The 11,404-nt window shown below is 47.2% G+C and overlaps 1 protein-coding gene across 1 annotated transcript; it reads left to right on the top strand.

The window, feature by feature from the left end:
• Positions 1-114: 114 nt before the first annotated feature.
• On the top strand, positions 115-11,137 carry LOC121673065 (doublesex and mab-3 related transcription factor 3). The gene is made up of 2 exons (XM_042046106.1): positions 115-188; positions 7,001-11,137. Exon 2 carries the CDS (start codon positions 7,003-7,005, stop codon positions 7,963-7,965), a length of 963 nt encoding a protein of 320 aa, XP_041902040.1. The 5' UTR covers positions 115-188; positions 7,001-7,002; the 3' UTR covers positions 7,966-11,137.
• The last annotated feature ends 267 nt before the right edge of the window (positions 11,138-11,404 follow it).

Below are 11,404 nucleotides of genomic sequence, written 5' to 3'. Positions count from 1 at the left end.
GAGCCTCCTCCCGGACTCCCTGCGCTCCCTCCCCGGGCCGCCGGGCACCGCCGAGCCCCCCACCCCGCCGCCGGGGCCGTCGCCGTGTGCCGCGCAGCCGCGGGCCCCCGCCGAGCTGGCCGCCGCCGCCGCCCTCCGCTGGGCCGCCGAGCCGCCTCCCGCGCTCCCGGGGCCGCTCCCCAAGGCAGGTGAGGCCGGGCCGGGCCGGGCCGGGCACCGCGGTACCGGGGCAGGAGGGAAGGGGAGGGCCGGGATCCCGGCGGTCGGGGCTCGGGGGATGGGGCCGGAACGAGTAAAGGCGAAGGCTTTCCCTTTCTCCCGACGGGCTCCGTGGAAAGGGAATGGACAGGAATTCCGTCGGGTTCACTTTATCGCTCTTAAAAAGCATGGAGCCGCACAGCGACCGGCCCGCTCCCCAGCCAGAATCGCTTCCACCGCGACTAGTGGAGGGGGCCGGCGAACGTCGCCGCTGCCAACCGTCTCCCCGACGTGCCGCTTCTGGGCCCGTTCCCCAGGCCGGCCGGGAACGGGCCGCATCCCGCGTGGATCACAGCCGCATGTCTTTCTGCCGCTCCCGGTCCTGCTCCCGGGCTGGAGTCGGTGCCCGGCTTCCCGCACCCCGGGCAACGGGCTGCGGGACGTCGTCCAAGACAAGACCTGCATAGAGAGCCTCGGACCAAAAGCGGCGCCAGGAGCCGGAAGGCTTCTGCGGAACTATGACGACCGGGGAAAGCCGGGTGGTGGCAGGGGATGAGCGGGACAACCCAGTCCTCCTGCACAGGCCTGTCCCCGGGGCAGCTTGCGACAGGTCGGGGGTGCTGAAACCACCGCCTGCAATGGGCTCCTTGTGAGTGCGACCTGTCGGTAATACACGTTTCTGAAGGCAAAACTAACCCTCCGGAACCGCTGTCGCGTTCCGTCCGTTGTCTGAGCGGGAGCTGACAGTCTTCCGCGATAGGGATACTCGGCAGGCAGGCCGCTGCCAGCCCATTGCGCTCCGCTGACAAGCTGTGACTAAATTTTACGCGGTACCCCGGGAGGGGAATGGCGAACCCTGGGCTCCCGCCGCGCGGGCCCGTGTGCGCTATGGAGCCAGTCCGGCCACGGGGGCGTCCGCCAGGGCCCCGGCATGGCGCTCTGCTCCTCCAGTACCGGAGCAGACGCACACCGGGTCCGAGGCGCGGCACGGCTGACTCCGGCAGTGTGGCGAGGATGCCGGTGGTTTGGGACCCGCTTTCCCTTTTCCGGCCCTTGGCACCGCCTGCCTGCCCTCCGGCAGCCCCGTCCCCCGCATCGCGGCCCGGTTCCGCTGGCCTCTCCCCAGGGCCGGGCATGGGGGTATTTGCCCAAATTTCCCACTAGTCGTAGCCTCCCGCCAGCGCGGATCATCTCCGCTCTCCGCAGCCGCGGCGGCGCTTGGCCGGGGCCGCCTCCCTGCGAGGAGGTGGCGGGGGATAAGGCCGAGGAGGTGGGGAGAGAAGGAGAAAAACCCGCCTTGCTTCTTCCAGAAAATGAAAGTTCCCATGCGCCAGCACGATATAAATCTGTCGGATAGGAACGATATTAACTTGCACGCTCAACTTTCCTTCACCCTGATATATGGACTTCCCGGTTTAAAAGATTACAGTAATCACGGGAGGAGAGTGTAAAATCGAATCTGATAGCAATAACTTTTGGGGAAGGTCAGGCTCAAGTGAAATGTTACCAAGCAACAGGCATTTTGTTTGCAAAATACAATCAAAGTGTATTGATGAGAAATTCTTCCTTGCCAGCCAGTCAGCACTTTCTGATAACAGCTTTACGGAGAGAAAAAACAAACAAACAAACAAACAAACAAAACATAACGGAGATCTGTATAAATCAAGGCCCTCGGCGCTGCCTCTGCCCCCGTTCCCGCCCGCGGTGAGGCCGGGCTAGGGGGACCGGGGCACCCCGGGACCATCGGGGAACCTTTCTAGTTACACAGAACTCACCCGCGTGGTCCCCGGTCCCTGATTGTCACCGACGATTTTTCCCCCAGTTTTTAATGAACATGAGGATGCATGAGAGCAAAGCAAAAAATATCTCCTTAGAGGTTCCTCCTGTCACCTGCCACCAGACGCTGTTTAACCACAAGACTTGTTTATTTCCAACTATCCTGCGTGCTCTGAGCGGCAGGGTTTTCTCTTTCCTCTCTCCCCATTAACTGTAAAAGTTGCCGTGAAAACAGGGGATGAACCTCCTGTCTACCCGGTTTCTAAAACACACACGCGACCCCTTCCTTCTCGAGGACGTTATTCTCGTGAAAAGTTTTTTCACTGCCGAAGGGATATTTCCCGATGTCTGGCAAAATCAGATCCGTTTGCTTTGATTCCTGCTACAATCAGCCATTTCGGTGGGACAGTTCCGAAGTTCTGTTCTAGAAACAACCCCTGTTGCATCTGCCTCTGCTAACCTGGAATGATTCCTCCTCCTGATACCATGCTCACGAACTTTCCTTGCCCACATGAGTGCATGTTGCATTTCCTTAGTAGTAGTTACCAAGACTTGTAAACAATATAATGCTATATTCGGTCGTCTGATATTTTCAGAGACAGCTTCTTAATGCAGCGCAGCTGTCTCTGTGTTAGTTTGAGAACAGTCATTAGTCTCCTACAGAGTATTTAGACCTTCGAATACAGGGAAGAAAGTCTAAAGTGAAAGTAATAAAAAAAACCAGAACCAAAAACAATACCAAAAGAAAACTCCAACAACCCAAATCAAACTAACAAACAGCTCACTCCTTCAGACAGACAGCAAAAGTAAAAAAAAATCAAACCCACCAGTCAAAAAATTCATCCAAAGCAAACATAAAAGGTCCCACCAAAAACGTAGCCTTAGCTTTTTGTGCAGTTATACTAGTTGTGGTATCAGTCTTTCCTAATAATACGACTAAGGAAAACAGCAGGTGCTTTTGAGATAAAAGAAAATCTCTGTTGCGAAAAGAGTTGTCCTAACAATCAAAGAACAAGGTGTTTTAACAGGGAGTCAGCGGTGGGAATATCGAAGAAGCAAATTTGGTTCCAAAATACTAGACCAACTTTTCCAGACAAGTTATTAACTTGAGGAGAATAACTTTTCCCCCTCACCTATTTTAATTTTATTTGGCCCCTTTGCAACACTTTACTCACGATTGTTAATGTATAAATAATCAAGAAGAACTGGGGTAAATATTGTGCCAAATTCGTATCAGCTTTATTTATTAATTTGTATTTTACTGTAAATGCATGTACAGTTCTCCCACTGTTCTGTTTCACGTGCATCTGTATTTGCATTGCATCTCTGTAGATCCGGGTCGGTGTCTCTGCATGCATATTATTTGGTGAATACTCCCCATCTTTTATATCAGTAGGAAAACAGTTTCCCTAGTTTTCCCAGGAATCACAAACTAGATACTTAAATGCAGACAATTTCAAATAGAAGGTGTTGGGAGAAAAAACCCCCCACCCAACACACGCACAATCACAGAAAAAAAACCAAACCAAAACAACCCTCCGCCCCCCCCCCCCACCAAAACAACCCACCCCCACAAACCGGCAAAACAACCCCCCCCAAAAAAAAAAAAAAAAAAAAAAAAAACCAAAAAAAAAAGGCAGCAAACCAACCAAACACCACCACCACTAAAAATACAGCAAAAAGCCGAAGCTCACACAGAACAAAATACAACACCCAAACACCCACAAACGTAAAATGTCTGAGGACGAGATTTCTTTCTTGAAGTCTAGAACATCCTCATGTGAAACTTACGAATTATGGGGAAAAAAAAAAAGCTTTGGTGAAGAGCAGGAGGTTGTAAGTTCTAAATACAAAATTGTTTTTGTACCTGAAAATACAAACATTTGCAATTAATACATGCATGCAATATGCCTACAATTCAGTGCCCACGTAGGGACATTTACAACGTATCTTCACAAATTTTTGTTTATTTGGCGATGTCTATTTTGTGCCAGTTTTAAACAAACGAAAATCCCGGTCGCGGCGGTTCCCATGGAGGGTTGGGGACAGTCCCCGGAGCACGCCTGGTTCTCCCGGAGCGCTCAGCGTAGCGGGCAAGGGGTGTTTCGATGGGGAGAAAGCAGTTAAAGCACAGCCTAACAGAGAGGGAAGCCCCGGCGCCGGCCAGGTGAGCTGCCGTGCGACAGGCTCGGGCCCCGGGCTGTGACACCGCGCACCGCCCCAGCCCGGGCATGGAGCCGCCTGACACCGGCAGCCAGAAATGCTCTCAAAAAAGGCAGAGGGAAAAATACAACAGCCTTCATGCTCAGTGGTAGCCAACAGAGGGTAATCCTCCATGTGTTAATAGCAGCGCTTCGATTTAAGTCACCAAAATCTCGTTTTCCGCGTCTGTTCCTGCAAGTCTAACAGCCCGGTGAGATATGTCGCTATGACCTGTGCTGTTCGAGGAGATTATCCCTGTGCAAAAGCTAAGAGCCGGCATCTGTACGGTCTCCTGATGATAAAGACGCAAAATTCAGTGGGACAAGTTCTCAGAATTGTAAGAAAATTTTTTAGGCAAGCCTCATAAGGATATTTTTAAGTGTACAGAAAACGAAGCAATTCTGAAATATCTTGAAAATAACATTTTGTAAGGATCAGGGAATATATTAGAGATATCTTACCTGATCTGGGAGTGTGTGTGTGTTTGTTTGTTTTTAATAAACACTTTTTTTTTCCTCCCCAATAGTACTTTTTCCCATAAAGATACACTGTAAACGTGAGCATGAGGTATTTCTGAAATATGTCCTCCTTGCATTCAGTCCATTTGGTAATATTGGTCACCACAGTGCAATCTATTTATGTGAAAATTAGGGCTATCATCTCCCTTAACAGCCTCTCTAACTCTGTCAAGACAGGGACAGGGTAGTTGGATGATCCTCAGACTGCCCGATAAGCCTTCAATACACAAATTGTCCATTCACCAAGATTTGTAATAAATGCATAGTGAAGGGATTAGAAGGGAAAGGTAGCGTGAGTCTCACGTTTTCTCAATAGTGGATGAGCTGTGCCAATGCCTTAACACCTCCTCAAAAGGAGGCACGTGCCAGTTTGCTATCGGCAGCAATTCCTGCATTCTACTTCGGCTGCTAAAGCAGGATTGATGCGCTGAGTGTGTGAGAAAAAGGAAACATACACAGCCTTGTCTGTAATATACAACATGCAGAGCTGCTGCTTCTCTGCACTAGACAGACAGCGTAATCAGTGTAAAAACCAGTTCCCCAAACAGGTTATCCTGCTAAAAGGAGTGAGGTCTTTGTAAGGGCGTCTGTATTCCTCAGCTACACACTTACCTTCCACAGCCCAAATTAGCAGCATCCCAATCTCTGTAAGATGGCCCATCATTTCTGCCAGGTGCATCCATCCCCATGAGGAAAACCTTCCTTTGCCATGCTCACACTGTCCTGTGCTCCGCCAGGATCTCCTCTTTGTAACTCCCATTGTGGCGAGCATAGTGTATTCTTGCTCAGCTCGGGCTTGCTCAGACCCTGACTTCTTTCTATCTGGTGGATAAATTGCTTTAACAGTATTTTTTCATGCTGATCTGGTAAACATTACACTTAGCCCACTAATGGATGAGGAGATGCCCTGCCTGTTCCTGTGGTGAGAGGAAGGCAGGAGATGGTGAGCACTGAGGCTCAGGTGCTTGCACACTTCTAACTGGTTCCATCTCAGCTGGGCAGGTGGGATCATCAGCACATTTCAGGAATCTTTGCTTGCTTCTTACAGCTACTTTATCTAGTTGGGGAGTTTGCCAGGGGCTTGGAAAACCAAGGAAAGAGTTGGATTGGTTTTTGCAGACAGTCCTTCCCATTTGTGTGTTCAAAAGCACTACCCTGTGCAGTTAAAGTAGACTCTGTCAGCTGCAGTTTGGAAAATGATCCTGTCCCCATGCATTGATGCTTTCCAAGAGTATCATCAATGCGCTCTTTGAGAAAAGCCAGCAGAACTGTGTTCTTGGGAAATAACCATGAACAATCACAAGCAAGTATATTGACCCCCTTTTGCAAAAGCAAGCATTCTTCCCTTCTTGCTGACAAGGGGTCTTATTTCAAAGGATCCCATACCCTGGTTAGGCATTACCAAAGAGTTTTGAGTGTCCATCTGGAGATGGCATGGTCAATGGACTTGTTTTCACCTCCATACTCAGCTCTCATCCTTCTTAGTTTAGCACACAGAAAGCAAGATACCTGGAACGATTGTTAAGAGAGCTTGTGGGGTCCCCATCACTGGAATTATTTAAAACTCAGCTGGAGCAGGGACACAAGCAACCTGCTCTTTGTCTAACGCTGCTCCTGCTTTGAAGAGGATGTTGGACCAAATGCCTTCCAGATGTCCTCTCCAAATCAGAATTTTCTAGAATATGTGCTTGAATGGGACAAGGCATCAGCCACACTTAAGGATTTAGAGGAAAACCTGTGATCCTTGCTGTGGAAGGAACCAATTTCTATGGGAGGAACCAGTTTCTTCAGAGCCAGAACTGGGATGCATTTTTTTATTTGAAGACTTTTTAAACCTTCAGCCTGTACTTATAATGGAATGGTTCCACCAATGCTGTTGGAGCTGCAGAGGGAATTTTCATCTCCTAAGTGCCCTCTTCAGCTCACAATGAGATCGTACTAGTGAGGAATCACGATGTGAAAGTGCTGAAGTTCCTCTGAGAACTTGGTGGTGTGTTGCTGCCTTGTAACCAGTGAGAAAGGATGTATATAGCATTTTTGATGCAGCAGAAAAATGATTACAGCTTCTTTGCTTGCACATGAGAGAATGAGACAGAGTACGCCTAGATCAGGCCACATTATTCTTTTGCAGTTTTATTCTCATGAGATGTTGCAAAGATACCTTAATTTTGGAAAGATCTCTGAAAAAAAGCACTTTTTTCCCCTTAGAATCCTGGTCTGTTCACTTTAAGAAGACAGCATCCCCAAATCTCTGTAAAAGCTTTTGGCCTCAGTTTTCTGTTAACTTCTCTGACTTCTCTTTGCAGACATGAATGAGGAGCGGTTGGGTGATGCGAGTGGAGCAGACAGTACTGAGACCTACAGTGACAAAGACACAGACCAAAGGAGTTCCCCAGACATGACTAAAGCCAAAAGTTGTTTCAACCCTGAAAGCCCTGAAATTGTTTCAGTGGATGAGGTTGGTTTTGCAGTTCAGAAAAATGGTGGGAGCACAGAGAACCGTCCAGATAGCCCCAAGTACCACCCAGAGCAGAACCACCTCCTGATAGAAGGTCCTTCTGGGACAGTTTCCCTACCATTCAGTTTGAAAGCAAACAGACCTCCACTTGAAGTCTTGAAAAAGATCTTCCCTAACCAAAAGCCAACTGTTCTAGATTTGATCCTGAAGGGGTGTGGCGGTGATCTGGTGAGTGCTGTAGAGGTTCTCCTGTCTAGTCGGTCTTCAGTGGCCAGCGGAGAGAGAACTTCTGCAGAATCTGATAGTCTTGTTTTGCCTTCCAACGGGCATATTTTTGAACACACACTGAGTTCCTATCCTATTTCGTCTTCCAAGTGGTCTGTGGGCTCGGCATTTAGGGTTCCTGACACGCTGAGGTTCTCTGCTGATTCCAGTAATGTTGTGCCAAATCCTCTGGCTGTACCTTTGCAGCACCCTTTCCCTCAGCCACCACGCTACCCGCTGATGCTGAGGAACACTTTGGCAAGAAACCAGTCCAGCCCATTCCTGCCCAATGACGTCACCCTGTGGAACACCATGACGCTGCAGCAGCAGTACCAGTTGCGGTCCCAGTATGTCAGTCCTTTCTCTAGCAACTCAGCCAGTGTTTTCCGAACCTCACCTGTCCTTCCTTCCCGCTCGTCAGAAGATCCTAGGATCTCGATTCCTGATGATGGATGTCCTATTGTGTCTAAGCAACCAATTTACACAGAGGATGATTATGAGGAAAGGTCTGATTCTTCAGACTCAAGAATACTCAACACATCTTCTTAGACCGACATTTGACATGTGACAGCTAAGCGATGCTCACAGTGCAGCTGAACTCCTGGCCCCTAAGAGGAGGGACACATACTCTACAAAACTCTTGCAATTGTATTAAAAAGTGACTTTGCTTGGTATTGTACTATAGCAATAAAGACGTAACTTATTTAATTTCTTGCACTTCACTGGATAATGCCAAATAGCAATACTCTGGCTTTAGTGCTGAGTGTGTGTTACAAAGGAAGACTTTATGGCTACCACTTATGGGACTCTAGAAGACTCATAATGGAAATAGAAGCCCAAGGTCTACTTTGTTCCTTAACTCAGAAAAATGGGGATGTTAAACTAGAATACTTGAATGCTGTTTTATAATTGAGAACTCCTCAGGACATAAGAAATCAAGCAAACGTAGTTCAATTGCAAATGGACTAAAACAAGGACCTTATAATCTTATGCCAGTGATCATCCTTGCAATGAAAGAAAAGGCAGAAGAAAGAAATACACACATGCAACTAACATCAGCTGCTTCTGTGCTGTTTGAGCTTGGACACTTTTCAGAGAAATATTATTAAGAGTTATTCTTTTCCCATGGCTAGGTCGAAATGTGTAATGTCAGTGTAAAACCAATTACAGCTGTGAATTGCATGAAGTGTATCGTGAAATGAACACCAGATTAAGCATTGTCAGGTTAATGTAGCATGCTAAGGATTCTAGAAAAATAAACTAAGATGATGATCTTGGTTTATGTCATTTATACTGGGCAAATAACATTCTGAAGATAGAGAGCTGATTAGTTCTCAGCCAGGGTTAAAACGTCCAGCTCCAGCAGCTGCAGTCAGAGGAAACCTCTTTTTCCAAGTCTGAGTTTTGCTTCCCTGCCTTGTAACTTGCAACTGAGATTAGGCAAAAGTTGTCATCAGGGAAGCTGAGGTCTCTTGCATTTGTACTGCAGACATTTCCAAACTCAGCTGAGTAAAGCAGAGCTTGCTACAATCACAGAAAGCAGAAAACAAAAGGCTCTCCAAATACTTCAGAAGCGTCTTTTTTTCCTATACTGTAGAAGTAGTACAAAAAGGAAATAGGATGTAATAGCGGGCATTTCTTTAAAATAGTGTTTAGCCAAATGGCAGCTTCCCTAAATCTAGAAAAGTAATGGTTTGAAAAATTTATTGCATGATTGCATGCATTGATTACACTGCATATCTTATGTGTGTCTGAGTAACATTAGGAATTGCTTCTGATGAGGAATGCCACTAAGTTTAATGTCCACTTAGAAGTTTGTTAAGCTTTTAGTGTCTTTTTTTCAACTGTTCACAAGTGACTGCATATGCTTGAAAATTGACTTTTACAAAACACACCTCTGAGTGCAGATGAAATGACTCTCTGGTCTTTCAGGTGTAGGGATTAGTCCCACACCTCAAAAAAAAAAAAAAAAAGGTGAGGCCACCCTGAAGCTGGACTCTGAAGCAGATGGGCTTTAAAACTGTTGTATAAATGTATCAGGCATGTTATCTGGTGTCACTGTTGATACGAATGCCTGTGTTCTCATTTGGCATTTCATGTTCTGTACGTCTTGTGCACACAGTAAATCTCTCATTTTATAAAGGTACTGCATACGCACAAAAAGGAGAATAAGATAATGACTTTATTTTCCTTAGGGGATAAATTAACTGAAAGATACTTTATCTTGCATAACTTTCCAACCTGTTCAAAAAAGCATTTTATTGGTTATGCTACAGAGCAAAGACATAAAAGCAGGGGAAGGGAGGAAAAAATATTCCCTTATGGAAGTGTAAATCTGAAAGCATCCGGAGCTTTCCTGAATGCACAGTTTCAGTTGTGTACTGACAGATTTGCCTGCATTCACATGGCACTTACAAACAAATTCCTCTTACAGCCACTCCAGAGAAAAAAGGAATATGCAAAATAGATCTCGTGAACAGAAAGGCAGGAGGTAGTGAAACACTGTGCTCCAACACCGTAGAGAAATTGTCAAAGGCTAGGTAAGAGCAGATAGGCCCAGGAGCTCCAGTTCTGAGCAGATTTCCTTCCTGCAGAAATCGTAGGCATCACTGTACATTGAATGAAATCTCAGTGGAGTTTTTTTGTTTGTTTTGCTTGTTTTTTTGTGTATTTGTTTTGCTACAGATGTTGAATCATCTTCAGCAGAAGGACCAAACTGTGGTACCTGCAAGAGCTCATGCCCTCTGTGGTCTGTGGGTTTTCAGAGAAGTGAATTTTGGCATCTTGCAATTGGGACACGTCTTTCAAAGAAAGGTGGCCCTTGGCTTACATGGAATTAACTATTATCACACTTGTGGTGAAAAATGCAGATTTGACGGTATGATTTTTAAAATTCTATCTCTTTTGACAAGCAGTTTTCCGAAAAAGGAAACAAATTAAAATGATCCTTGTCTGTGGTGTTATAAAATAACTTTTGACTCAATTGACAAATACTTTTTTCCTTAAATAAAGCAAATGTATCCCTGTTCAAAACAAGAAATGCAAATTTTAATGTTGGACAGTAATTTTTGTTCGAACACACAATATTTTAGGTATACAGGAGATTTTTTCTTTTTTTTTTCAAAAATATGTACTGGCCTGCAATGATATCTTTGAGAAATTGCTTTGTTCATCCAGTTGTATTGTCCAGGCTGGCACTACAGGCAGATAAAATTTTTAAGGATCTCTTGGCATGTTGGCAGGAATCTTTTTCTGCCGACAACAATGTTGGGACCTGTTCCTCAGACCTCTGCTGTGCTGGTGGGTGCTGCCCACGCAATTCCACCATCCCAGCAAGGGCAGCCGCGGGGAGAGGGAACCCCTTTTCTGCTGGAGCCCCATCAAGTCCGGGCCGGCAGCGGCCACCCCAGAGCTGGCGGTCCTCCCCATGGCTCCGGCTGTGCTTTCCCCGAGGTCGGTGACAGCCGTGTCACCGCAGCTGGCGGCAGCGGGACTGGTCCGGAGCCCGCGGAGCGCCCGTGGCGGTGCAGCTTCCCGGGATTCCCACGGCTCCGGGAGCCGGGAGAAGGTCGGCCGGTACACCACCTAGAACTTGCGTTTCCTGGCTCCATCTTGTGGCAAACAGGGGCATCTCCGCCTCGGAGCAAGTGCTTCACGTTGAGGGAGAGAGGACATTGGGTTGAAGCTGGAAGCATTGAGGCTCAGAAGCTCCCCGAGGCCCCCCCCCCCAAAAAAAAAAAAAAAAAAAGTATCAAGAAGGATGCCTTGAGCCTGGTGAAGTCTCTGTTGGCTCTCAGAATCCAACGCGTTGTTGGGGTTTTTTTGAGGTCTTTTTTGAGTGCTAGTGTGGCTGTGTCTTTCTTGGAGCAAGAGACATTCAGCCCTGTGCCCTCTGCACAGCTCCCGCTCCTGACTGAGCAGCCACTCAGGAGCCTCTTTGGGGTGCCCCAAGACTGTTTTTTCTCCTGACAGAGAGGTGATTTCATGG

The sequence above is a fragment of the Corvus kubaryi genome, unplaced genomic scaffold (assembly GCF_017639235.1).
Source record: "Corvus kubaryi isolate FWS band 111438036 unplaced genomic scaffold, C.kubaryi_AGA036_p1.0 65152, whole genome shotgun sequence".
In the NCBI taxonomy this organism is placed as follows: Eukaryota; Metazoa; Chordata; class Aves; order Passeriformes; family Corvidae; genus Corvus; species Corvus kubaryi.
The sequence above is the reverse complement of the archived record's forward strand: the minus strand, read 5'-3'. Positions and strand labels throughout refer to the sequence as shown.